Source organism: Halichondria panicea, chromosome 3 (genome assembly GCF_963675165.1).
Source record: "Halichondria panicea chromosome 3, odHalPani1.1, whole genome shotgun sequence".
Classification (NCBI taxonomy): domain Eukaryota; kingdom Metazoa; phylum Porifera; class Demospongiae; order Suberitida; family Halichondriidae; genus Halichondria; species Halichondria panicea.
In genome coordinates, this window is record NC_087379.1 from 6,406,570 (window position 1) to 6,432,538 (window position 25,969).

The window sequence follows — 25,969 nt, forward strand, 5'->3', positions numbered from 1 at the left end:
CTTACTATTACAAGTTGGGGCAGTTCCACTCCACTCTGCAGGGCTGCCAGTGCAAGTCCTCACAGTGTCTCCCCTGGATAGTCCATAGCTAGAGTCACAGCTGTACGTTGCCGTTGGCATAGATCCAGAGGTAGAGAATGTAATGGCACCATTTGTTGGGTCCATAAGCTCAGGGCAATCAAACACTGTTGTAAAAATAAGTTAATCTATGCTTATAATCATTGGGTTCACATACCTGAGCATATTGGTGCAGTTTCACTCCATACTCCATTAACACTGGTTCCGTCTCCTCCACACCTTCGACTGTTCCCTCCAATCAGGAAGAAGCCATCAGTGCAGGTGTAGGTGGCACTGGTTCCAAAGTTAAATGTGTTAGATTCGTAACCGATCAATCCATTAGCAATTGGACTCAGAGAAGTACAAGTGATGGCTGTAAGTGTAAGTAATATATTATGAAATAAGTGCACCACGCAGCGAGGCATTAAACAGCATCTTTTCAGGATTTTCCAGAAATACCAACTCATTCTATAACAACACTACCTTCACAAGTTGGCTCTGATCCACTCCACACTCCAGTTGAATTAGACATATCTCCTCCACAAGTTCTCATCATATTATTTCCACTCAGTCCAAATCCAATGTCACAAGAGTAGGTAGCCATGGTGCCATAGTCAAATGGAACTGTGATGTCAGTGGCAAAGGTGACTTGTCCATTAGTAGGATCAGAGAGAGCAGGACATGTGATGGCTGCACAAGATCAATAACCATGCAACATGAGAAATACTGTAATAGTGTTTTGTAGATGTTATTTCACAATCACAATCATCCTCCTACAGATTTCCTCTGTATTGATGTACATTGTACCTTCACAAGTAGGAGGTGTTCCAGTCCACACTCCGTTTGAACTGGAGCCATCTCCTCCACACCTACTCATTGTCTCCCCAACCAGACCAAAGCCAGCATCACATTGATAAGTGGCAGTAGTTCCAAAGTCAAAGGGAGCCAGGGTGATGGCTGAAGCATATAAGACTTGCCCGTTGTCAGGAGTAGACAGCTCAGAGCATGTGACAGCTGCAAGGGATTTCATACATGCACTGAAAATGTTGTAAGTACTAAAAGACATAATTATAACACATGTAGACAATTAACGGCTGCTATATAGTGTGATAGATATTTGCTACTGAGCAATATGAATACCTTCACAAGTTGGAGCAGTTCCACTCCATTCTCCACTGGCCATAGTTAAAGAGCCAAGGCATGTCCTTACACTCTCTTTTCCAGACAGTCCATATCCAGTGTTGCAGCTGTACGTTGCCGTGGTTTGGTAATCGTATGGAGCAGAGGTACCAGAGGAAAATGCGATGATGCCATTGGTCGGAGCATTCAAATTTATACATGTAATGGCTGGGGAAAAAATTTATCACACAAAAGTGTTTCAATCCATCAGGATACATACCTGTGCATACAGGGGTCATTCCTTCCCATGAACCAGTCACGGTACTTCCATCCCCTCCACATATCCTCTCACTGTTGCTCTCCAGGAAGAACCCATCGTTGCATGTGTAGGTGGCAGTAGTGCCGTAGTCAAACGGATCAGTGACATCCATACTGTACTCAATCACTCCATTCAGGATGGAGCTCAAAACAGAGCAAGAAATAGCTGAAACGATTAGTATGTGCATAATTACACGCATAGCGTCAATATTATGCACCTTCGCAAGTTGGAACTATTCCTCTCCACGTTCCATTTGTGCTGGAGCCATCTCCTTCACAAGTGAGTAGCCCATCTCCTGCACTCAGTCCATAGCGAATGTCGCAGGAGTATCTAGCAGTGGTCCCAAATTCATAAGGCTCGGGTGTGGAAGACGAGTAGACAAGTATGCCGTCAGTGAGAAGAGGAAGAGCATTGCAAGTGATGGCTGTGGTGGTAGAATACATACATTGAGCCATACTCTAGTTTTTAAGTCCTTATACCTTCACAAGTTGGAGATGTTCCAGACCATTCTCCTGGCCCCACGCTAGAAGAGGTGCAAGTCCTCACAGAGTCTCCACCAGACAGACCGTAGCCAGGGTTACAGCTATAGGTGGCCATTGTCATGAATCCAGAGGTCTCTCCAGTAAATGTGATGATGCCATTTGTGGGGTCCATTAAATCAGGACACACGACCACTATTGAACGTAAATTGCCGTATAAGTATGTACCGAGAAAATTTGTGCAAATTACCGTATCATTAAAATTAATTATGTGTATGTACCTGAGCATATTGGTGCAGTTTCACTCCACATTCCATCGACACTGGTTCCGTCTCCTCCACATCTTCGACTGTTTCTTCCACTCAGGAAGAAACCATCATTGCAGGTATAGATGGCACTGGTTCCAAAATTATACGTAATAGACTCGTAATCGATCATTCCATTGGCAATTGGACTCAGAGAACTACAGGTGATGGCTGTAGAGAGAAATCGACTTGAAATACACTATGATATAGATCATGTGACTTCTACGTACCTTCACAAGTTGGAACCACTCCCTCCCAAGTACCCATCGCACTAGAGCTACCTGCTCCACAGGTTTGCGTCCCATCTCCCTCACTCAGTCCATAGCCAGCATCACAAGAGTAGGTAGCAACAGCACTATAAACTGTATCGTACGCCACTAGTCCATTCAATGGATTAAGAAGCTCAGGACAGAACACGGCTGTAGGAAAAACCTTAATCATTTCTGTTTTAAACACCAAACATATGCTATAGTACAGGACGGTTTAAAGACAAGCCATATTAATTATAGAGCCACTTACATAAAAGATCACAAACTGGGGGTGTTCCATTCCACTCTCCATTCGGACTGGAGCCATCTCCTCCACAAGTGAGTACCTCATCTCCTCCACTGAGTCCAAATCCGATGTCACAGGAGTAGGTGGCAGTAACATTAGCGGTGTTCAGCAAGGAAGAAAAGGAGATTTGTCCATTGAAAGGAGTAGAGAGAGTTGGACACACGATTGCTGCAGATATAGAAAGACATTCAAAGTGCATAATGAGCAATTATGGAATATACAGTCAATGTATGTTTTTATTGGTAGCAGTTCACTTATGAAGTGTTTAAGGGTGCATGCAGCATAGTGCTAGTTGACTAACTTTCACAAGCTGGAGCAGTGCCAGTCCATTGTCCAGCCCCTAGATTAGATTCAGTGCAAGTCCTCACAGTGTCTCCAACAGACAGGCCATAACCAGCGTCACAGCTGTAGGTTGCAGTGGTTTGATAGTCGAATGGAGCTGTTGTATCCGTGGTATAGGCGATGGATCCACTTGTTGGAGAGGTGAGGTTAGGACATGTGATTGCTGAATAAAAGAAGATAACGATTCTTCGTAAACAGACTATTTGCGTACTTATTAACAATTCACCCTAATAAAACTCATAAAGGAATATTAAATTGATTACATAGTAAGCCACAATTTCGGTTGCACTATCACTTAATTGGCTGAATACAATGCAAACAGTTTAATACCTGTGCAAGTAGGTGCTGCTCCGTCCCAAAATCCTACAGGGGTGATGCCATCTCCAAGGCATGTTTGGATCGGGTTCACATTGGGTGGGAAGAAGAATCCCTCACTGCAGGAATAGATGGCAGTAGATCCGAAGGAGAATGGCTCGATGGCGTCAGGTACATAAGTTATTATCCCATTGTTGATTCCACTTAGAGAAGTACAAGTGATTGCTGCATGTGTGTGTGTGTGAGGGGTGCCATAGCAGCTTGATCCAATGCATGTATATGCTCACCTTCACAAGTTGATTCTATTCCACTCCACACACCGTCAGTGGTTAGTCCATCTCCTTCACAAGTTCTCATGATATCTCCACTCAGCCCAAATCCAGTACCACAGGAGTAGGTAGCCATGGTGCCATAGTCATATGGTACAGTAGGGTCAGTGCCAAAGGTGACTTGTCCATTAGTAGGATCAGAGAGAGCAGGACATGTGATGGCTGCAGAAGTACATAAAATTAATATGGTTGGTTTGTATTCTTGTAAGCTGTTAAAATTTCTGTACATTGTATCAAAGTACCCCAGGTAAAACATACCTTCACAAGTTGGAGATGTTCCAGTCCATTCTCCCGCCCCCACACTGGATGAGGTGCAAGTCCTCACAGAGTCTCCACCAGACAGACCGTAGCCAGAGTTACAGCTGTAGGTGGCCATTGTCATGAATCCAGAGGTCTCTCCAGTGAATGTGATGATGCCATTTGTGGGGTCCATTAAATCAGGACACACGACAGCTAAAATAAAATAATAATGTTAAAACATAATAGAGGTAGCATAATTTATTATGCATGTAGACCGGTCTATGTACCTGAGCATATTGGTGCAGGTCCACTCCACATTCCCCTAACACTGGATCCGTCTCCTTCACACATTCTAGTAGCACTTCCACTCAGGAAGAAGCCATCATTGCAGGAGTAGGTGGCAGTAGTTCCAAAGTCAAACGGGTCAGTGGTGTCAGTACCGTATGCTATACTCCCATTATTGATGGGGCTCAAAGAAGCACAACTAATAGCTGTGTGATTGGAAATTATGCAATGATAGATGAGTAGTCAGTCTAATAGTTGTACAAATTAATGCATTTTTAGCCTACACACCTTCACAAGATGGAGCAAAACCATCCCATATTCCCATAGTGGACACGCCTCCGTCACTGCTACAAGTCCTGGTTACCCCGCCAACTAGTCCAAACCCATTGTTACAGACATAGGTGGCCACCGTCCCATAATCGTAAGGAGAGCTCGGATCAGGCGAGTACATAACTTGCCCGTTGTCAATAGCAGAGAGATCAGTGCAGACCACAGCTGCAGGAGCAAAACAATATACAATGATTGAAAACAAACCCTAACTGTAGTACTCTACGAGAAAATCAGTCGTTATAATAAACAACATGCAGATGCTTACAACTCAGTTGTACATCACTGTCAAATTATTTGCTGTAATTCTGATGTTACTTTTTGTTAATCGTAAATCCCAAAAGTTTTCTGTTTATAGGGTAGTACGTATGGTACAAACGTAGAGCTCATGGGTGTAAATATTTCTTACGATTGCAATCTGGGGCTATTTCACTCCATTCCCCAGTATTGCCACAGATTCTAACAAAGCTGGAGCCAGACAGTCCATAGCCATTGTTGCAACTGTATGTTGCTGTGGTGAGGTAGTTGAATGGAGCAGTGATGTCGTCAAAGTATGTGATGACTCCATTAGCTGGATCAGACAGCATAGGGCAGAACACATCTGTGGTACATGAGGGATATAGCATCGTCATATGAGGGAAAGAGTTTTGTGTGTTAATCTGTATAAAAACAGTATGTTTTATCATATAAAAAACATGCTCACAGATCTACAAAATGCACATTTATTATTCAAAGTGGGCACTATAAAAGTCACCAGAACAAAAGCTACGTACAGTATAATTATATCTGTAAAGACATACCATTACAAACTGGTTCGACACCATCCCAGGTTCCATCAGAGGTGGAGCCATCTCCGACACAAGTTCTATCCGGGCTTCCTTCCAAACGGAATCCTTGGAGACAAGAATAAGTGGCAACAGTTCTAATAGCGAATGGTATAGTCATATCAGGACTGTAAGTGATGGCACCTCCATTAGTAACTGGAGTGAGCAGCTGGCAAGTGATAGCTGTACAGATAGAATTAACATAATTATAATTGCTATAGGTTGCGATAATCATCAATTTTTGCACACCTTCACAAGACGGAGCGTTTCCGCTCCATTCTCCACCACCGATACTTGAAAGAACACAAGTTCTCACATTTTCTCCACTAGACAGTCCGTAATCAGTATTGCAGCCGTAGGTGGCCATGGTGAGGTAATCATAAGGTGAGCTTGTATCGACAGCAAATGTGACAAACCCATTGTCTGGTTCAGAGAGGTCAGGACACATTATTGCTGTGGAAGATAAAAATAAGTTTCCTAACGTTTCATGTATATGTGTATGCAGTGAATTAAGTTTTGATAATAAATTTTTAACCTGTGCACTGAGGAGCAGTAACATCCCATTCTCCATTGACACTGGTGCCGTCTCCATCACAGGTACTTATGTCATTTCCCTCCAAGAAGAACCCATCGTTGCAGGAGTAGGTGGCGTTTGTACCAAAGTCAAACGGGTCAGTGGTGTCAGGGTTGTAAGTTATTACTCCGTCAGCAATTGGGTCCAATGTAGCACACGTGATATCTGCAAGCATTGATCACATAATAATTAACATAATTGTTATTTTCAAAGCACAAAGAATACCTTCACAAGTTGGAATGACTCCACTCCACACTCCATTTGGACTGGAGCCATCTCCGCCACAAGAAAGCATCTCGTCTCCACCACTCAGTCCATAGCCAGTGAAACAGACGTAAGTAGCCATAGTGTTAAAATCGTATGGCGATGTCAAATCAGAATACACCACTTGTCCATTTGAAGGAGTAATAAGTTCAAGACACATGATGGCTGAATGAATAAAGGGTACAATAAACTTTTGTTAACTTGTTGTCACAGTCTACCTTCGCAAGTTGGAGCAGTTTCGGTCCAATCTCCCGAACTGCCTGCAGCACCCTCACAAGTCCTCACAGGGTCTCCCCCGGACAGTCCAAAGCCAGCGTTACAGCTGTAGGTGGCCATTTCCATGAACCCCAGCGACCCTGACGGTATCTCAGTGTACATGATCATCCCATTGGTCGGATCAATTAAGACAGGACACATCACAGCTGCATTAATTAATATTTGTACACAGGAATATTCCATGTTGTGTTGTACCATCCTATTATTATGGCGAGGAAAGTGAGTTAGAACATACCTGCACACACAGGAGAAACTCCAGTCCATTCTCCATTTACACTAGATCCATCTCCAGTGCAGTTTCTAGTTTGCTCTCCCTCTATGAAGAATCCATCATTGCATGAGTAGGTGGCAGTAGTTCTAAAGTTAAATGGGTCAGTGGTGTCAGGACTGTAGAATACCATTCCATTGTTGATAGTCAGCAAAGAGCATGTGATGGCTGTTTGTGTAAAGATAATGTAATTTATGTGTAATACACAGTTTTTATCTCACCTTCACAAGTTGGAATGACTCCACTCCAGTCTCCATTTGGACTGGAGCCATCTCCTCCACAAGAGAGCATCTCACTTCCACCACTCAGTCCAAACCCAGTGTTGCAGGAGTATCTGGCAGTGGTCCCAAACTGATAAGGCTCGGGTGTGGCAGACGAGTAGACAATCACTCCGTTGTCAGGTAGAGAGAGAGTGGAGCATGTGATAGCTACAAGGAGAGAGAAAAAGCTAGGCTTGGACACGACTGTTGGGACAGTGTATTTACTCACGTTGACAAGTTGGAACTACTCCATCCCACACTCCATTAGTACTGGAGCCATCTCCTCCACAAGTGCTCATAACATCTCCTCCAATCAGTCCATAGCCATCACCGCAGGAGTAGGTAGCCACAGTGCCAGCAGCATATGGTGCAGCAGCACTTGAGTAGGAAACACGTCCATTTATAGGATCAACGAGTGCAAAACATATGACAGCTGTAAAGGAGTTCAAAGGCATCAATACAAATTACTATATCAACCAGCCGATATATATAAATATGCGGCCTCAAGCAAAATCACACTCTATATAGCTGCCATTCATTACTTCAAAAGCACAACTCCAATATTATACTGAAAGCCACTCGGTTTTTATAAGGTTCCAAGTTTTTAGCTCAAATGCTCTAAATGTACAATCCCACTTTGCTGTATATTTACGTTCACAAGTGGGAGCAATTCCAGTCCACATCCCCAAACACTCCCTTGTCTTATCTCCACCAGCCAGTCCATAACCATCAAGACAGCTGTAAGTGGCTACGGTCCGGTAATCGTACGGTGAAGTGGTGTCTGGACTGTAAGTGATGACTCCATTCGTTGGGACTGGCAAGTCTAAGCACACATCAGCTGTATTGGGAGAATACCTTTATAAAAATAGGCTAATAAGTAAAAAGATATTGGTTTTATACGTTATAAGTACCTAAGCATTCGGGTTCTGTTCCATCCCATGATCCTGATCCAACACATGTTCTAACTGCGTTACCACCTAAACGGAAACCATCGTTGCAGGCATAAGTAGCAGTAGTTCCAAAGTCAAACGGGTCAGTAGTGTCAGATCCATATGTGATCAATCCGTTAGCAATTGGACTCAGAGAAGAGCACATAAAACCTGTGCAATATTGAACATTTTAAGTACGTCGGCAGTTTATAATACGTTTTTACCTCCACAAATTGGCTCTGTTCCACTCCACACCCCATTTGGACTAAGTCCATCTCCTCCGCAAGTTCTCATCACATCTCCACTCAGTCCAAATCCAATGTCACAAGAGTAGGTAGCCACGGTGTCAAAGTCGTATGGTACGATAGTGTCAGTGGCAAATGTAACTTGTCCGTTAGCAGGATCAGAGAGATCAGGACATGTGATGGCTGCACAAGTTCAATGATGAACATCAAAAGGCATGAAAATTCTAATGTACTGCATTTAATGATGAATGAAAATTACAACATAGACCAACGTATATCTTTATTGTGAAAATTGAACATGAAAATAATTGCAATGTTATATCTTTGATGTACCTTCACAAGTTGGAGCACTTCCTACCCAACTGCCTCCCCCACTAGCTGTTTCACAAGTCCTCACAGTGTCTCCACCAGAAAGACCATAGCCAGCGACACAGCTGTATGTTGCCATAGTTTGGTAGTTGAATGGAGCAATTGTATCCGTGGCATAAGTGATGATGCCATTGGTGGGAATAGCTAGACTTGTACAAGTCGTTGCTGCAATTGCAAACATAAACATTATATCCATACAGTTTTCTCACTGCAGCAAATGAAGCATTACCTGTACATACGGGTGCTGAGCTGTCCCAAAATCCTGGTACAGATAATCCAGTACACACTCTGTTAGCACTGCCCTCCAGGAAGAAACCATCATTGCAGGTGTAGGTGGCAGTAGTTTCAAAGTCAAACGGGTCAGTGTTGTCAGGACTGTAAGATATCACTCCATTATTGACGGCGTTGAGAGAAGCACAGGTGACAACTATAGAAAAAGCATCACATTAAATTTCACAAAACTTAAAAATGAAAAATGTGTACCTTGACAAATCGGTGCTGTTCCAGTCCACATTCCGATTGGGGTGGAGCCATCTCCTCTACAGGTTCTTGTTTCAACTGTACCAATCACTGCATATCCAGGGTTACAGATGTAGGAAGCCACAGTTGCATAGTCAAACGGCGGCAAGGTGTCAGCCAGATAATCAATTCGTCCATTTGTAAGAGCCGTAAGAACAGAACACATGATGGCTGAATAAATAGATCAATTATGAGCTTGTCTTCAGCGTTTATTGATTATTGTCACCTTCGCAAGTTGGAGCAGTTCCGGTCCAATCTCCCGAACTGCCTGCAGCACCCTCACAAGTTCTCACAGGGTCTCCCCCAGACAGTCCAAAGCCAGCATTACAGCTGTAGGTGGCCATTTCCATGAACCCCAGCGACCCTGACGGTATCTCAGTGTACATGATTATTCCATTGGTTGGAGCAGTTAGGACAGGACACATCACAGCTGCATTACACGAGGTAAAATCATATAGACTGTACATGTACTGTATATTATTGGAAAAATTATTGATTCCACAAAACAACAGACCTGCACACATTGGAGCTGCTCCACCCCACACTCCACTGACACTAGATCCATCTCCTCCACAAGTTCTGGTACTACTCCCCTCCCGGAAGAACCCATCGTTGCACGTGTGTGTGGCAGTAGTTCCGAAGTCAAACAGGGCATTACTGTCAGGACTGTATGTTATCACTCCATTGGTGATTGGACTCAGAGTAGAGCACGTGATAGCTGTTAAATGTATTGAAGGAAAAAGTTATTGAGAAGGGCATAATTATAAGCTGCTTACCTTCGCAGGTTGGGGCTGTTGCACTCCACATTCCAGTTGTACTTGAGCCATCTCCGCTACAAGTCCTTGTCATATCTCCACTCAGTCCAAATCCAGTGCCACAGGTGTAGGTAGCAACAGTGCCAAAATCATATGGTACGGTAGTGTCAGTGGCAAATGTGACTTGTCCGTTAGCAGGATTAGAGAGAGCAGGACATGTGATGGCTGTACAATTATAGAAGATAATTATAGTACTCACATATATACATGATATGAATCAATGCTTAAGTAATTGTATTCGCAGTTATATAGATTGTACCTTCACAAGTAGATGCAGTTCCAGTCCACACACCACTCCCTAAAGATGAGGTGCAAGTCCTCACAATATCTCCACCAGACAGTGCATACCCAGGAATGCAGCTGTAGGTGGCCGTGGTTTGATAATCAAACGGTGAAAATAGGTCTGGCTGATAAAGGATTGATCCAAAACTGATGGTAGGCAGGTCAAGACACGTAACAGCTGCAGATGAACAGAACAGTAATAGTGTTTACTATTATTTAGAGCTGGACATTTTTACCTCTGCACAGTGGTGCAGCACCGTCCCAAATGCCATCCAGAACACAATTCCTAACTTGAGTACCCTCCAGGAAGAACCCATCATTGCAGGAGTAGGTGGCAGTAGTTCCAAAGTCAAATGGGTCAGTGATGTCAGGTCCGTACGTGATCACTCCATTGTCAAACATATCCAGGGATGAACAGGTCACAACTACATGTAGGAAATCAACATTGCAGAATAATTTATAGCCCTGAAAGACTATACACATTATCATAATGGGTTAGGTATAGGTCTCTCTAATTCCCTATACCTACATCAATTTTAACTGAGATGTAACAACTGTTTTCCTTTGAGCATTCACCGTATATATTTCTACTTACACCTCAGGTACTTATAAATATCTGCAAAACCCCAAGTGTTCTGACACTCGTTATTTTTACCTAGACAAACTGGTGCAGTGCCACTCCATTCACCAGTCTCACTGCAAGTCCTCACACTGTCTACACCGGAGAGGGTATACCCAATGTTGCAGCTGTACGTTGCCATGGTTTGATAGTCATAGGGAGCAGTGGTGTCCGTAGCATAAGTGATGACACCATTGGTGAAGGATGGTAGGCTTGCACATGTAATTGCTGCAAAGGAAAGTAGGAGTCTTATGATACTTCACTACCAAAGAAAAGAAGGTTACAAAAGAAACCTTACATATAATGAAAGCATCACGAGTGCTGATGCCTCGGTGGAGGTGCCAAAGCTATGTAACATAAAGCTACTAATAGCTAGCTTTTATACACACATTGATTATAATTATCATGATGAACATTTTTGATTTTGCTGCATGCAGAATCCAGAATCACAGGGAAACTCAAAGAGTGGGTAATGATCGACGATGATTGTTGTTATAACGATCGATGCCAAAAGTTCAAGTCTAAAATTAATGGCTGCAAGTCAGCAGAGCCTTGCAGTTCTCTTCTCAATCTTGCAGCTACCAATAGCTAGCGTTCTAGTGCAGAGCTAACTACTAAGTAGAGTAGCAACACTTGGTGAACAAGTTTTGCTACGGGCTCTTCTGAAAAGGCTGCAATGGCATTCCAAGTAAGCAAAACTAGGCATAACTCGAGAACGAAGCTTTATTTTGCAAATCCACAAATACCAAGCCAAGAAAACATGACTAGAAGCCTATAGAAACTCTTACTTGCACTTCATTCACACACACACACACACACACACACACACACAGTACACACACACACACACACACACACACACACACACACACACACACAGTACACACACACACAGTACACACACACACACACACACACACACACACACACACACACACACACACACACACACACACACACACACACACACACACACACACACACACACACACACACACACACACACACACACACACACACACACACACACACACACACACACACACACACACACACACACACACACACACACACACACACACACACACACACACACACACACACACACACACACACACACAAACATACTACCGTATACCTCACTTGTGCATGAGCACCAAGGCATAATTATACTATAAATTAAAGTTTTGCTTACGTGGATCAGATAAACAGACTACTCCAGAATCTTCACTATGTGCACAATTATGTGTTGTAATGGCAGGACAGTCGGTGAGTCTAGCCTCAGTTCCGACACACTGTACATCATCAAGCAGAATGTCTCCTGTTCCTTGTCCAAAGAAAGCTCGTTGAATACCTCTGGCACCTAATTTGAATAATGTATAATGTCTCATTGTGTATACTTCTCTACTACATGCATGTCCTACCAACTCGAGTGTATCCCAGCTGACCACAGACGACCATGGCATTAGCATCATCCCAGAGGTCATCACAGACTGTGCCCCATAGGCCACCTGAGCAGAGTTCCACTCGACCTTCGTATTCATTGGAACCGCCTACCAGTCTAACATCTCCGTCAGTACAACTACCTGTTTAGGATGACTTTTTCACTCAATCCCTTCTCAAAATGGTTAAATTTCTTACCATCACACTGCACACTAGCATCTTCAAAATGGGCACAGTTGTGTTGCCCCACGCCATTGTGAGAGCACTCAATCAGTCGGTTCTCACTGCCAGTGCAGCCAACATTGTCCAGCAGAATGGGACCAGTGCCTTGGCCGAACATCGCAAAAGAGAATGCAATACCTGAAGTACGACAGTTGAACGTTGACATGCTATCATTTATTGACTTTCGACCTATTTCTTGACAAAAACCAGAATGTAATAATTATTATAGCCTACTTGGAATCATAAAAAGCCTGATTTGAAGCAAAGCGATTAACCATCACTCTAGCGAACAATTCACTATTGGTATACCTTCTCTTCCGTATCCCAGCTGATAGCATACAACTTGAGCATCACTTAGGTCCCATAAGTCATCACAAACGGTGCCCCATTCTTCATTGCTACATATCTCCACACGTCCTTGTCGCTCATTAGCACCACCTACTAGTCTCAGGTCACCATCGGCACACAAAACTGTATAAGAATGTGAATGGTATTAATTGGTATGATAATCTATTTTTACTTGGGCAGGTGACCCCGACATCCTCGATGTGGCCACAGTTGTGAGTACCGATTCCACCATGAGGACAGTCAAACAGAGAGGTCTCAGTTCCAGTACAAGCTAGGTCGTCCAACACAATACTTCCAGTTCCTTGTCCATAGGCAGCACAGCACTGTGCAGTGGCACCTGCATGTAATAGTTTTGGTATTTAGTGTTCAGTGAATAAATATTAATTTCTTACCAACTCCATTTCTTCCCAGCTGTGTACAGACCACTGTAGCTTCTGCAGCACCAAATGCATCGTCACACACAGTGCCCCAGGCGTTGTTGTTGCACACTTCAACACGACCTTGTCTAGTGTTAGCTCCACCCACCAGTCGTATATCTCCTTGGTTGCAAACAACTGCAAATAATGGGGTAGTTTGTTTATCCGCTCATAATGTCTGGATTGCACTATAAAATGGGTCTATAAATAGGCAAAGTTTTGACTGAAAGTTAAATTAATAGATCAACAGACTGAGTATAGTAGCCCTAGCATGATATGGACCTACCTACCACCTCTTCACACACGACACCAGCATCCTCTAAATGAACGCAATTGTGTACACCGAAGCCACTATTAGGACAGCTGCTGAGGGCTAATTCAGTTCCAGTACAGCCCACATCGTCCAACCAAATCGGGTCCACTCCTTGCCCAAAAGTAGCAGTTAACCGTGCAGCGCCACCTGCGGAGTATTCGTTCAATAGACTTAGTGTACCCATGTAGCTGCATGTGCAGCCTATATGCATTTCCTTCCTCACCAATATATCCGAGCTGTCTACAGACGACCATAGCATCATTATCATCCCAGCTATCGTCACAGACTGTGCCCCATTGGTTGTCATTACAGATCTCCACACGACCCTCAAACTCATTAGTACCACCGACCAGTCTCACATCACCTTGTGGGCACGTCACTGTATCAGTAGAGAAATATCGGGATTGCCATTGGTTAAAAAATTCTTACTACAGACTTACTTATACAAGTCACTCCAGCATCCTCGAAATGAGCACAGTTATGCACATTTACTCCACTATGAGGGCATTCAAACAAGTTGGCCTCAGTACCAACACACTGGAGATCATCAAGAACAATGACTCCAGTTCCTTGTCCAAATGTTGCTGATCCTGGAGCACTGGTGGCTGGGGAATCAAGGATAATGTGCATGAGAATGAGTTAGCACGAATTGTGGGGAACTCACCAGTCCCATATCCAAGTTGTGCACACACAACATTTCCATCATCTATTCCCCAGCTGTCATCACAGACAGTGCCCCAGGCATTGTCATTGCACACCTCCACACGACCCTCAGTCTCAGTGGAACCACCAACCAGACGCACATCATTTTGGGTACACACTACACATGCAGGGAATAACACATAATTTAGACATTCTGAGTAACATATCATAATTATCATTACTCACATTATCCCAAGCTCCCTACTAGAAAGCATAGGTGGGTTTCTTACACTATTGTATAGCTTAATACAAAAAAGGGTGTTGTTTTTAATCCAGAAAGTGCAGTGTGATTTATAGGAGTGCATGGGGTGGTTATGCATTCATACAGTCATACCAGTGCACACCACTCCAGCATCCTCAGAGTGACCACAGTTGTGTACTCCAACTCCACTGTTGGGACAATCAAATATGGAGGTCTCTGTTCCTGCACAGCCCAAGTCATCTAGCCAAATTTGACCTTGACCTTGACCAAACATAGCACAGCAGGGAGCAGAACCTGTGTGAAGAAATAACAATGTCATGTAGTGCTTATTTAAAAAATCAAATATCGGATAGTACACATACGTACATACATACATCTTGTACAGCTATAATTTACATACTTGCACTAGCATATCCGAGCTGTCTGCACACTATATTTCCATCTTCTACGCCCCAGAGGTCATCACAGACAGTACCCCACTCTCCACTGTTGCACACCTCCACACGACCCTCTAGGTCACTAGTCCCTCCCACCAGTCTCACGTCTCCTTGAGTGCAGAGGTTAGTCGTTGAGCCTGTGAAAAACACAAGTAGTGAAAAGATACATCACTTTCTAATTAGATCTGATACCTTCACAGACTGCTCCAGCATCCTCAGAATGTGCACAGTTGTGGATATTTACGCCATTGTGCTGGCAGTCAAAAAGTGTGTTCTCAGTGCCAACACAGGCAAGATTATCAAGAATTATACTTCCAGTGCCTTGTCCAAATGTAGCTTGACCTGGAGCACTTGTGGCTGAAGTGAAGAAAAAATGCATTTATAACTATAGCAATCCCCATAATGAGTGGTTAATCTTTAGGAGACTCGGCTACTTGCTGCTCAGTTTCTTAGTGACAACAATGCATGGAAGTCACTTACACATTCCATATCCCAGTTGACTACAAACGACATTTGCGTCTTCAATACCCCAGAGGTCATCACAGACAGTGCCCCAGGCTCCATCATAGTACACTTCCACTCTACCCTCATAGATGTTGTTGCCTCCAACCAGCCGGACATTGGCTGCACATGACAAAAAAATGTTTAAGCTAGAGCATTAAAGTGCTAAACTTTCAGCTTGAAGTGTGGTTCTATACCATGTATCACAATTAGAGGAGTGTTGTAAAAGCAGTAGATATAATAAGGATAGGAAGCCTGGCGAGAATAAACTTTTAAGAACTGGCTAGATGGATGCCGAAAAATTCAGTATTTACCACACAAATTCAAGATTTACTGCACTCGATTCCAGGCCACTGGGAAAAAGAAAGGTGGCCTAGTATACTTTGCATGCGCATGCATGCGCAAAATAATTCGTCAGTATTTACACACTGTAAATATTATCGTAAACGAACGGACAAAGCACACAGAGGAAGAATACGTAAGACCAAGGGCGTATGTATCGACTGCTGAAGGCGGGAGAGGGCATGCAACACTCAGCATCTACCCAACGTACTCATTGAAATTCATGGGAGTACCGGATATGTGATAAGAGTGACACGAACTTTTCTGCAGTTTACAGAGTATTTTTTTTCCGTATTTCGAATCTAGTGTAGCTAGGTCGGTGCTAGTGAGTTCAAGACTTCCAGCGATGAGTTATAGACAGAGGATTTCTTCCATAAGGTACCATATAAATTCATTGGCTATTTCTTATTTTGCATACACTAGCCTCAAATAGCAGCGCTTTATTTTGAAGAAGTACGGTAACAAGTCAAGTAACAGTTGAATGGTCTGTGTACTCTACTTGAGCTCTGCATCACCACCATGGAAGTATAGAAGGGTCTGAGAGCGGCCCTACATCCAAGATATAGCAGCTAACAGTTTCTGGGGAGGCACATTCGAAAGAACATACTTTGTGTACTTGTTCCAATCCCGAAGCCACTTAAAGCCCTCTGTCTCTGACAGTTACAGCAGGCCTATTGCTCTGGCCTAGAGAAGTATATTCTCCTCAGATATATCTACAGGTCTAACCTTTTAATGTCTGACCTACAGTTTGGCTTCAAAGAGGGATTTTCCCCTGAACTATGCACTGGAGTGATGAAAAATGTTGTCTCTAAGTGCTAAGTTTATCTATACAAGGCAATACTGGATGTTTTTTGGATGCCAGCAAAGTTAAAGCTTTTGATAGAGCTAACCATACTACCCTCTTTAAGATGCTCATTGAAAGGAACCTTCCTCCCACAGTGCTGCGATACAGGTTCTCCAATCGTCTTCACTGTTTATGTTGACGAGCTCCTGCAACGACTATCTAGAAACCGCTTTTTCACAATATTTTAAGGAAAATTTGGAGATTGCCTCGTCAATGCCATACACAAATCGAGGCTAATACCATACCTGCACAGGTGAGCCCGGCATCCTCAGTGTGGCCACAGTTGTGGATACCCACTCCATTGTGGGTACAGTCGATGAGCTGTGACTCAGTTCCAATACAATTTAGGTTATCCAGCAAGATGGGATCAGCTCCTTGACCGTACGTAGCACAACATGGTGCGTCAGTGGCTATCAAGAAGAAAGGGAATAATAAGTTGCTCATATTAATTATCTATAATTACCTTCAGGAAATCCAAGCTGTCTGCAAGCAACACCAGCATCCGTTATGTCCCAGCCGTCATCACAGACTGTACCCCATACTCCACCATTGCACACCTCCACACGACCACTGTTGTACTCTCCACCCTGGAGTCTCACCAGCCCCTGAACACAGCCCGCTGTGTGATTGATGTATATAACAACACATGCATACACTAAACCTTGAAAGCGTGCATTAATCTTACATGTAACTTACGAAGTACGTAAATGCTCAACCATAATTATCATGGGCTTTATATCTACGAATATATTTTTACCTTCACAGACCACTCCAGCGTCCTCAGAGTGAGCACAGTTGTGGACACCAATTCCAATGTTAGGACAGTCAAACAGAGCAGCCTCAGTGCCAATACATCTTACATCATCAAGCCAAATATCACCAGTTCCTTGTCCGAAAGAAGCCATAGTTGTAACACTTGCGGCCATTGAATAACCAAGCTGTCGACAAGCAACGTTTCCATCAGTGATATCCCAGAGGTCATCACAGACTGTGCCCCACACTCCATTATTGCACACTTCCACACGGCCCTCCATTGAGTTGGACCCTCCCACTAGTCGAATATCCCCAGTCGTACAAAGGCCTGAAACAATTTTATAGCATAGCATTATACTATAGGATAAAGTTTGTTTTCACTTACCCGAGCAAACCACTCCAGCATCCTCAGAGTGAGCACAGTTATGGATACCGATTCCAATGTTAGGACAGTCAAACAAGTTGGTCTCAGTGCCAATACAGCCAACGTCGTCAAGAACAATATCTCCAGTTCCTTGTCCGAATGCAGCCCTTTGTGGAGCACTGGTAGCTGTTGGAAAATTATAAGTGACATGCTAAAAGTTAACTTGAAGTGACAAACCTATGCCATATCCAAGCTGTGCACACACTACATTTCCATCAGTGGTGTCCCAGAAATCATCACAGACAGTGCCCCATGCTCCACCATTGCACACCTCCACACGACCTTCGAACTCAGTAGTTCCACCCATAAGACGAATATTTCTGTCAGTGCACAGACCAGGAACTGTGCGTATAAAATTTAGACATAACAGTACATGCATTAGAAACCCACAAACCCTTAAAGGAAGGCATATAAGTGCAAGGCTGCTTTTATAATGTAACACAATAGAGACGACTGCATGTGTGTAGCTATACCACTCAATGCAGTACATTATTTTGTATGTATAGATTGTAGTGGTAAACACATGTAGAGAGAGTATCAAGTCACATCAGATGAAAGGAATACCTCCTGAGCAAATAACTCCCGCATCCTCAGAATGAGCACAGTTGTGGATGTTGAGTCCGTTGTGGGGACAGTCAAACAGGTTGGTCTCAGTGCCAGTACAGGCAACGTTGTCAAGAACGATACTCCCAGTTCCTTGTCCGAATGCAGCCCTTTGTGGAGCACTGGTAGCTGTGGGTGTGAAGCCAAGCAGTCACGGCATGTCATTTCATGCAACACAAAGTAAATCACTCTATATACCTGTGCCATATCCAAGTTGTGCACACACTACATTTCCATCATTTAAGTCCCAGGCGTCGTCACAGACAGTGCCCCAGGCATCACTATTGCACACCTCCACACGGCCTTCGTATATTGTACTGCCACTCACAAGACGAATATCTCTTTGAGTGCAGACGGTTGAAGCTGCATGTGTAATAATGACACACAATAGTAGATTCTCACAAATACAATAATTATAAATGAGCTAACACACCTACCTTGACATGTAACACCAACATCTTCGCTATGGCCACAGTTGTGAGTACCGATTCCACTGTGAGGACAGTCAAACAGGGAGGTCTCAGTTCCAGTACAAGCTAGGTCGTCTAGCACAATGCTACCAGTTCCTTGTCCATAGGCAGCACAGCACTGTGCAGTGGCACCTGTATAATGTTCATACATATGAATACATAATTATGACAGACCCCTACCCCGTACCAAATTCTGTGTTAATTTTCATGTACATATCTCCTAGCAACATCTGTCGTTTAAACGAGATGGGCGCTTATTCGAAACAGGCGTTTATTGTTATGTCTATACTCCAAACTCTTGCACAGCAGCAGTTATTATGGTGTTTCTCCCTCTGTGTCAGTATCTCTCTCTTCAGCTCCACCCACAATGCCACTCCCCATACATGGCGATTATTTAAGATGGGCGTTTATTGATACAGAGCTTTTACCATGCATGGGCGTTTAAACGAGATGGGATCGAGTTCAATCAAGTAAATACGGTACTCATGCATACCATACGCAACAGATCAAAGGAATAAAGGTTACACTATACACATTATAGCCATGGATTTACAGCAGAATCAACATTATATAATATGCTATACATAGACAGAATATATTTAGTATTATAGCTCTATAGTCGGTCTTACCAAATTAAAGTTTATGTTACAAGTGTATATACCTTCGCTGGAATATCCTAGTTGCCTGCACACCACTTGAGCATCATTTGTTCCAAAGCTGTCATCACAGACTGTACCCCAGGCCCCAACATTGCACACCTCCACACGTCCCTGCAGATTATTAGCTCCTCCAACCAGTTGTATACTTCCATCAGTGCATAAACCAGTGCCTGCATAGTTATAGTTACAGAAACCCCACATTCACATTCAAATTCGAAAGTCTACATGATTTACATATAATTATGGCAGCCACTGCATACCTATATTACATATACATTTGTTCGGACAAACTATTTAGCATATTGAATTGTAGCAGCAACCAGGTATATCATTATAATGACAGTATAATACAGTCATGTAGTATCAGATGGAATATATACCTCCTGAGCAAATCACTCCGGCATCCTCAGAGTGAGCACAGTTGTGCACGTTGAGTCCGTTGTGGGGACAGTCAAACAGGTTGGTTTCAGTGCCAGTACATAAAATGTTGTCAAGAACGATACTCCCAGTTCCTTGTCCGAATGCAGCCATTCGTGGAACACTGGTAGCTGGGTGTGAAGCCAAGCAGTCACGGCTTGTCATTTCATGCAACACAAAGTAAATCACTCTATATACCTGTGCCATATCCAAGTTGTGCACACACTACATCTCCATCATTTAAGCTCCAGAAGTCGTCACAGACAGTGCCCCAGGCATTGTTGTTGCACACCTCTACACGTCCTTCGAATATTGTACTGCCACCCACAAGGCGAATGCTTCTATCAGTACAGCTCTGAGCTAATCAATTGAAACAATTATACAGTCACGTAATTGTTACATAAAATACGAGTCTCAATGTCTGTGCATAGGGGTACGAACTATATTCACTACTAAAACACTATGTGTTGAGAAACAACAATAACAAGAAACATTGGAACACCTGGTGCATGCATGCAAGGGTATCCCAGATTCCCATATTCATGGCATACCATGCATGGGACAGCATGATCATGCAGCAGTGGTGTAGGAAGGGGGGGGGAGCTCCAGGGGCTGGAGGCTCCCCATCTTTCTAGGCTATTAAGTAGAGATGCTTATTAAGCTGCACTATATAGATAACGTACAGCACTTTTTTCATTCAAAAACTACAGCCCCCCCCCCCCCTCATTTGAGAAATTGTTTCCTACACCACTGTGACATGCATATAAGTGTTACTAATACGCACTGACTCTGATTCAGAATTTGGTATAGTTAACTGCAAGACGTAATAATATTCCACCACAAATAGAACTATTGGTCTACCGGCTGGCCAGCCACTCCCCTTTGCTATACAGCATCCACAATAACACCACTGTGAATACTCTAACAGTATATCTACACACATAATTTATATACTATAATAATCCATATTCAGTACACCATGCACACCATGCACACATGCAGTACTAATCACTAGTCTAAAACTCATAACTAACTAAGCCATCAAAACACGACACTACACAGGGGCGGATCCAGGAAAAACAAAAGGGGGGGGCTAGCTAGAAAGGGGCGAAACCCGTACGAGGGCGGCGGAGCCTCCCAGGGAATTTTTTTGCAAGATTTGACCTTTGAACTTTCATATTAATGAGTAGAATACGTTGACCTCTGCACTTTCTTTTAATACTATGGTGATACTGTACTGATCAGATGTACGTACGTACGTACAGCTAGCTAGCTAGCTAGGTACGTCCAGCTAGCTACCCTAGATCCTTTATACTCCTAGTAGCTGTTGTCTAGCATCTCTCAAGTGATTTCAAGTGAGTCTACAGATGCATAATTGGTGGCAAAATTGTTGTAGAGTCAGACTACAACACATGGTAGTTTTTTCAAAAGGGGGGGGGCTTCAGCCCCTCAAAATCACCCCTGGATCCGCCCCTGCTACACAGTTTGACCACAACAACAAAACAGAACAGTATAGGTACCTTGGTCAATAACATGCATCAGCTGTGTGGGGAAGAATTTGGTCGCCACCAGACACAATACTACCAATACAGACTCACATGATTGACTGTGTATAATTATATACCTGTGTTTGAGGGGCTGTATCTGGTTGAAAGACAACAACCAACATGCTAACACAGCAACATAATTACAGTTCATCCACAAACACGAAACTTACTTACGCATATAGAGTCAAGCAGCTAGATCTATTCATTGTTAGCATAAAATTAGAGTAACACTCGATCAATTTATAGCACAGCAGATAATATTCTTTTACCATTAAACTGCAGGAAAGATCAGAGTAAGATCTAGCTCCTGTGATAGACAAAACAGAGCGGTTATCTTACCATGAGCAAAACAAAACAGTAGAGAAACGAGACAACTGCTTAGCAGAATCTTCTCTTTCCAAGTAGCCATGTCTCTCTTGTAAAAAAATACTGTGTGGCAGCCACTCCCATCTTTTGTGCAAAACTTGTCCACCCACTGCGCATGCGCAAACTTAGACTGTAGACTACTCTATGCCTAGTTGGTGTGGCCCCACCCTGGTGGGGCCACGCCCAACTACTCTATGCCCAGACCCACTGCTAGACTAGAGCAACAGAGGAGGTACGACAGGAAGCGATGTATCACTGCTAAATTGACATTATTCTTTAAATAACGCGCACACTTGCCACGAACAAAATGTCTTCCCAGCAAAACGTAGACAGCGAATTGCTAGTCCTTTGTCAGTCTCTAGTCCCTTGTCATCAGTAGAAATTGGACTTGACAGATTGATCACTATATTTTGAAGATAGGAATAATGTTTGCTTATATCATCCCGTCCTTCTCAGTGATCTATGTGGATTTACGACAAGTTAGAATTCAGTTCCTTGATAAAGAAGACCAAGACAGTGCTAGTGACTCTCCTGTTGTAATGATGGATGCCTTCATCAGAGCTGATCCCGAGCTAGACAAAATAGTACCTCCTTTCACTATTCAACTCAAAGATTACTGCTTCGTATCGGTAAGAATTCCGTCCACTACATTAAACTGATATAGTGCTAGTGATCATCAAACTATAATTATAGAGAGGCATAATTATATGAAATTGTGTACATCATACATATAGTTTATAGTACAAATAATTATTCCGAATGTAGGTGGAAGAGTTTTGCAAACGTGTGTAGTCTACGTCAAACACCTTGAATCTACACCAGATGGACTCTTCATTATCTGGGGATGGACAGAAGAGAGTATGGATGAGAAAAATGCCTCTGATGACGATCCAGCGTTGATGTCTGACAGTTTGTCAACAGAATCAGATAAAAGTGATGACGAGTGTGCAGTCTCAAAGAAATTAGCACCGTTAATTTTAAGTGTGTTGGTGTCACTCGTGACCCCTTGTATCAAGAAACTTTGAAGCTAGCATTTGATATGTTGATCAACGAAAAAAGATGTTCCAGTGAGATTAAATCCCGAACCTAACAATCCGTATGATTCTCATGCAGTGGCATTTGAGTGTAAGATAATTGCTGGCTGTTGGAAGGTGTTTGGGTATGTACCCAAGGAACTGTGTGATTTTGTATTGAGTGCTATCGACAAGGGGGACATTCTTAACGTTGAATTTTCATGGATTAAATATAAAATTATTCGAAGTACCACTCTAGTATGTGCACTGCAACTTCTGTCAGATCTACTTCCATTCCCAGTTCTTCTGCGTTTAGTTCTGTTCATTGCATTGTTTATTTCAGAGGTTATTTGGGGTTAATCTCTCCAAGTGTGTTGTTAGTAGAAGTACTTGCTTGGTACCAAATATCAACTGCTAATTGTGTACGGTATTGAAGTAATACAAGAGCCAAATCCAATATGTTTTCAATGTAAAAACAGAGCAACAAAACTAATTAAAATGGATCTCGTGACCGTGTCGCACCTCCTCTGGACTAGCAAGCTCTGATTGGACGGGGCAGAAGAAAAAGGGACTGGTGACTCTGGGCTACAGCTTCTGTCTCTACCAGAATTTGGGTAGAGATTATTCATTGATTTTTCCACGTGATCCAAAAATTGAATGTACAATATCTGCATTCCTTCCAGTAGAATTGCATAGCCTGCAAAAGTGATCGCGCGGGCTTCTTAGCTACAGTTTGAGAATGGATGCTAGTGTTAGAAAAGAGAAGATTGATGGAGTAATAACGACATCAGGCATTCAGATATTCAGATATTCAGATATTGTCATCTAAGACACTAGCAGAGATTAGCTTAGCCTCGATCCCAGGCACTATAGTTGTTTGCCTAACCGTTATAAAAGCGAAAACTCGGCCTGGTATCGAGGCTAAGCAGTTTTACGTGATGAGAACTGGCAGCCAAAAGTCAGTGTGTTATTGGTTGCCTAAAGCTTTTAATAACGTGTACAATACAAGACAGATAATGGCAGAGGGCAGCAGTTAGATAGATAGATAAATTTTCATTTGAATAGGAATGCTGCATCCACCATAATGGTAGGTTTTCATGCAGGTCCTATATAAAAGAAAAGGAGAAAAAAAATACAAAACATACATGTAGATAATTAATTCATATATGACAGGTGTTCTCCTAGATTGTAATGTGTAGGGTTTTCAGGGAGGTTTTGAACGACTTTAAGGTGGGGCATGATTTTGAGGATAGCGGGAGACGGTTGTAGTGCAGAGGACCTGAGTATTCAAAGCTCCTTCTGTAGTGTTCTGAGTTTGGCTGGCCTAGGTGGATATTACCTGATCCATGGGTCCCAGTGTACAGTTTCGAGTTGAGTTTAAACTTATTCATCAGGTAAGGAGGGGCGTGGTTCAGCAGACATCTGTGAACTAGAGTGAGCATAGACCTCTGCCGCCTTTCTTGGAGTGTAGTCCAGCCAAGTTGGTCCCTGAGGGGTGAGCTGCTAGTGCGTGGAGGTTTTCCCAATATCACACGCATTGAATTGAGAGTAGTCAAACTTGTACAAGCTTAGCCTCGATCCCAGGCCGAGTTTTCGCTTTTATAACGGTTAGGCGAACAACTGGGCCTGGTACTAGTTGTCTGCGCATGCGTCAATCGTTCGTCAGATTCTGACGAATGGATATTCTCGTTCACTTTCGTGACATTTATATTCGTGTACTATCGTGTACTAGAAGTCAGTTCCCGTTTTATCATTATTGGAATCGATTGGAATGGCTCTTAGCTGAAGCTTCTCTCTTCTCTGAAGCTTATTCTGAAGACTGAACAACAAGGGAAGAGGTATAAAGCTTTGTCAAGCTTGTTAAGGTCAGATATTTTTGTGTGGGCCCTATGGCCGGCTATGCTATCAAGTTAAGTCTTGTTCATGTTTGGCAAGAATGTAGGTAGACTATAGTTTCATCATTAATATGGTGGATCAAGTGAAGAGTGTGAGCTAGAGAACTTGGTGCTGCCATCATCAGCTCGTCGACAATGACACTATAACCGAGAAATTTAATATGTATAGATCTACACGTATTTAAAATGTCTACTTCTCTGTACAGGAGCAATGGCTAATATCCAGCTATCCCAACAGTGCTCCTCTTGGCTATACTAACGGACGAGACTGGACAGTTTGAGGTAAGGGTTTAACCGTCTTTGGTTCTTTTAATAATTATTGTCCTATACTCACAGACACAGGACTGGAGTATGACCTGTTCATTCGAGCGTTGCTGGGTAGCTCAGAGACATCAAGAGAATCTACGTTTTCTCAAGCAATGAGTTACGAGTTGGGGCCTAGAATCAGAGAAGTCCAGCAGCCTACTAAATCTTTTTGAAACGTAATTTGAAGGCATTCAATCATCCTGAAGTTGCCCTGGGTCACTGTAATTGTGCTGCAGCACAACTGGCAACTCCCCAGGCCTTTGTGAAGCAGCTCCCTATGTGCATCTTTTGTGTACTCACTCTGTGCATTTTCTGTGTACAAATTTCTATTATTGATTTATTAAATATTTTTGCCGACCACAAATATACAATGAAAATTTGACGCATGCGCAGACAACTAGTACCAGGCCCAGTTGTTTGCCTAGCCGTTATAAAAGCGAAAACTCGGCCTGGGATCGAGGCTAGTACAAGCTGTCTTAAATCGATGCCACTCCTCGGTTTTAATCAAGAGGAGGCCTGTGAAGAAGCTATACTTGGTGGAGAACTTTTGCATTCTTGGCAATACTCTGCACATAATACTGTCCATTCTCCAACCTCCTCTGAACAGACATACACCGATTAAGAAGGACTGCCAAGATTTCTACATTCATCAGCTGTTCCATGCTAATCCACAAGTTGTGGTACAACAGACATTGCGGTACAACTACAAGAATCTATAGTATCAAAAGGCTGGCTAGATAGATCTGTGTACTTGTCTTTAGCTTTGACTCTGCTTGCGCTTTGACACATCAGAATTGGATAATTTGCTTCTTCTTCTTCTTTTTCGCCTC

General features: G+C 43.0%; 1 protein-coding gene and 1 long non-coding RNA gene across 4 annotated transcripts in view; one reads left to right on the forward strand and one right to left on the reverse strand.

Moving 5' to 3' along the window:
* LOC135333878 (CUB and sushi domain-containing protein 1-like) overlaps nucleotides 1-22,020 on the reverse strand; it is a 31,177-nt gene extending 9,157 nt beyond the window's left edge. Inside the window, exons 1-64 of one of the 3 annotated variants that reach the window (XM_064528893.1) lie at nucleotides 21,899-22,020; nucleotides 20,211-20,372; nucleotides 19,976-20,143; nucleotides 19,598-19,765; nucleotides 18,904-19,068; nucleotides 18,665-18,829; nucleotides 18,428-18,595; nucleotides 18,041-18,205; nucleotides 17,825-17,989; nucleotides 17,444-17,767; nucleotides 17,150-17,305; nucleotides 16,932-17,096; nucleotides 15,480-15,623; nucleotides 15,192-15,356; nucleotides 14,963-15,136; nucleotides 14,695-14,856; nucleotides 14,323-14,478; nucleotides 14,099-14,263; nucleotides 13,882-14,037; nucleotides 13,632-13,805; nucleotides 13,322-13,483; nucleotides 13,102-13,266; nucleotides 12,891-13,052; nucleotides 12,558-12,719; nucleotides 12,341-12,502; nucleotides 12,112-12,279; nucleotides 10,953-11,144; nucleotides 10,534-10,722; nucleotides 10,275-10,475; nucleotides 9,977-10,180; nucleotides 9,715-9,918; nucleotides 9,427-9,630; nucleotides 9,165-9,371; nucleotides 8,911-9,108; nucleotides 8,646-8,846; nucleotides 8,292-8,495; nucleotides 8,050-8,238; nucleotides 7,791-7,976; nucleotides 7,368-7,571; nucleotides 7,100-7,306; nucleotides 6,846-7,046; nucleotides 6,553-6,756; nucleotides 6,296-6,499; nucleotides 6,032-6,235; nucleotides 5,746-5,949; nucleotides 5,473-5,679; nucleotides 5,082-5,273; nucleotides 4,634-4,840; nucleotides 4,348-4,551; nucleotides 4,079-4,273; nucleotides 3,779-3,982; nucleotides 3,507-3,716; nucleotides 3,136-3,339; nucleotides 2,799-3,002; nucleotides 2,510-2,698; nucleotides 2,256-2,450; nucleotides 1,975-2,169; nucleotides 1,713-1,919; nucleotides 1,457-1,660; nucleotides 1,198-1,404; nucleotides 865-1,071; nucleotides 541-747; nucleotides 236-430; nucleotides 6-185 (exon numbers count right to left, since the gene is read on the reverse strand). In XM_064528893.1, the coding sequence (XP_064384963.1) occupies nucleotides 6-185; nucleotides 236-430; nucleotides 541-747; nucleotides 865-1,071; nucleotides 1,198-1,404; nucleotides 1,457-1,660; nucleotides 1,713-1,919; nucleotides 1,975-2,169; nucleotides 2,256-2,450; nucleotides 2,510-2,698; nucleotides 2,799-3,002; nucleotides 3,136-3,339; nucleotides 3,507-3,716; nucleotides 3,779-3,982; nucleotides 4,079-4,273; nucleotides 4,348-4,551; nucleotides 4,634-4,840; nucleotides 5,082-5,273; nucleotides 5,473-5,679; nucleotides 5,746-5,949; nucleotides 6,032-6,235; nucleotides 6,296-6,499; nucleotides 6,553-6,756; nucleotides 6,846-7,046; nucleotides 7,100-7,306; nucleotides 7,368-7,571; nucleotides 7,791-7,976; nucleotides 8,050-8,238; nucleotides 8,292-8,495; nucleotides 8,646-8,846; nucleotides 8,911-9,108; nucleotides 9,165-9,371; nucleotides 9,427-9,630; nucleotides 9,715-9,918; nucleotides 9,977-10,180; nucleotides 10,275-10,475; nucleotides 10,534-10,722; nucleotides 10,953-11,144; nucleotides 12,112-12,279; nucleotides 12,341-12,502; nucleotides 12,558-12,719; nucleotides 12,891-13,052; nucleotides 13,102-13,266; nucleotides 13,322-13,483; nucleotides 13,632-13,805; nucleotides 13,882-14,037; nucleotides 14,099-14,263; nucleotides 14,323-14,478; nucleotides 14,695-14,856; nucleotides 14,963-15,136; nucleotides 15,192-15,356; nucleotides 15,480-15,623; nucleotides 16,932-17,096; nucleotides 17,150-17,305; nucleotides 17,444-17,767; nucleotides 17,825-17,989; nucleotides 18,041-18,205; nucleotides 18,428-18,595; nucleotides 18,665-18,829; nucleotides 18,904-19,068; nucleotides 19,598-19,765; nucleotides 19,976-20,143; nucleotides 20,211-20,372; nucleotides 21,899-21,968 (11,938 nt within the window). In that variant the 5' untranslated portion in view covers nucleotides 21,969-22,020. The remainder of the gene's footprint in view (nucleotides 1-5; nucleotides 186-235; nucleotides 431-540; nucleotides 748-864; nucleotides 1,072-1,197; nucleotides 1,405-1,456; nucleotides 1,661-1,712; nucleotides 1,920-1,974; nucleotides 2,170-2,255; nucleotides 2,451-2,509; nucleotides 2,699-2,798; nucleotides 3,003-3,135; nucleotides 3,340-3,506; nucleotides 3,717-3,778; nucleotides 3,983-4,078; nucleotides 4,274-4,347; nucleotides 4,552-4,633; nucleotides 4,841-5,081; nucleotides 5,274-5,472; nucleotides 5,680-5,745; nucleotides 5,950-6,031; nucleotides 6,236-6,295; nucleotides 6,500-6,552; nucleotides 6,757-6,845; nucleotides 7,047-7,099; nucleotides 7,307-7,367; nucleotides 7,572-7,790; nucleotides 7,977-8,049; nucleotides 8,239-8,291; nucleotides 8,496-8,645; nucleotides 8,847-8,910; nucleotides 9,109-9,164; nucleotides 9,372-9,426; nucleotides 9,631-9,714; nucleotides 9,919-9,976; nucleotides 10,181-10,274; nucleotides 10,476-10,533; nucleotides 10,723-10,952; nucleotides 11,145-12,111; nucleotides 12,280-12,340; nucleotides 12,503-12,557; nucleotides 12,720-12,890; nucleotides 13,053-13,101; nucleotides 13,267-13,321; nucleotides 13,484-13,631; nucleotides 13,806-13,881; nucleotides 14,038-14,098; nucleotides 14,264-14,322; nucleotides 14,479-14,694; nucleotides 14,857-14,962; nucleotides 15,137-15,191; nucleotides 15,357-15,479; nucleotides 15,624-16,931; nucleotides 17,097-17,149; nucleotides 17,306-17,443; nucleotides 17,768-17,824; nucleotides 17,990-18,040; nucleotides 18,206-18,427; nucleotides 18,596-18,664; nucleotides 18,830-18,903; nucleotides 19,069-19,597; nucleotides 19,766-19,975; nucleotides 20,144-20,210; nucleotides 20,373-21,898) is intronic. The other 2 variants (XM_064528894.1, XM_064528895.1) reach the window with 2 other exon arrangements.
* A 198-nt stretch (nucleotides 22,021-22,218) lies between these two features.
* Nucleotides 22,219-25,550, forward strand: LOC135333931 (uncharacterized). The gene is made up of 3 exons (XR_010394134.1): nucleotides 22,219-22,554; nucleotides 22,691-25,115; nucleotides 25,170-25,550. It is a non-coding gene; the product is annotated as an uncharacterized LOC135333931 (long non-coding RNA).
* The last annotated feature ends 419 nt before the right edge of the window (nucleotides 25,551-25,969 follow it).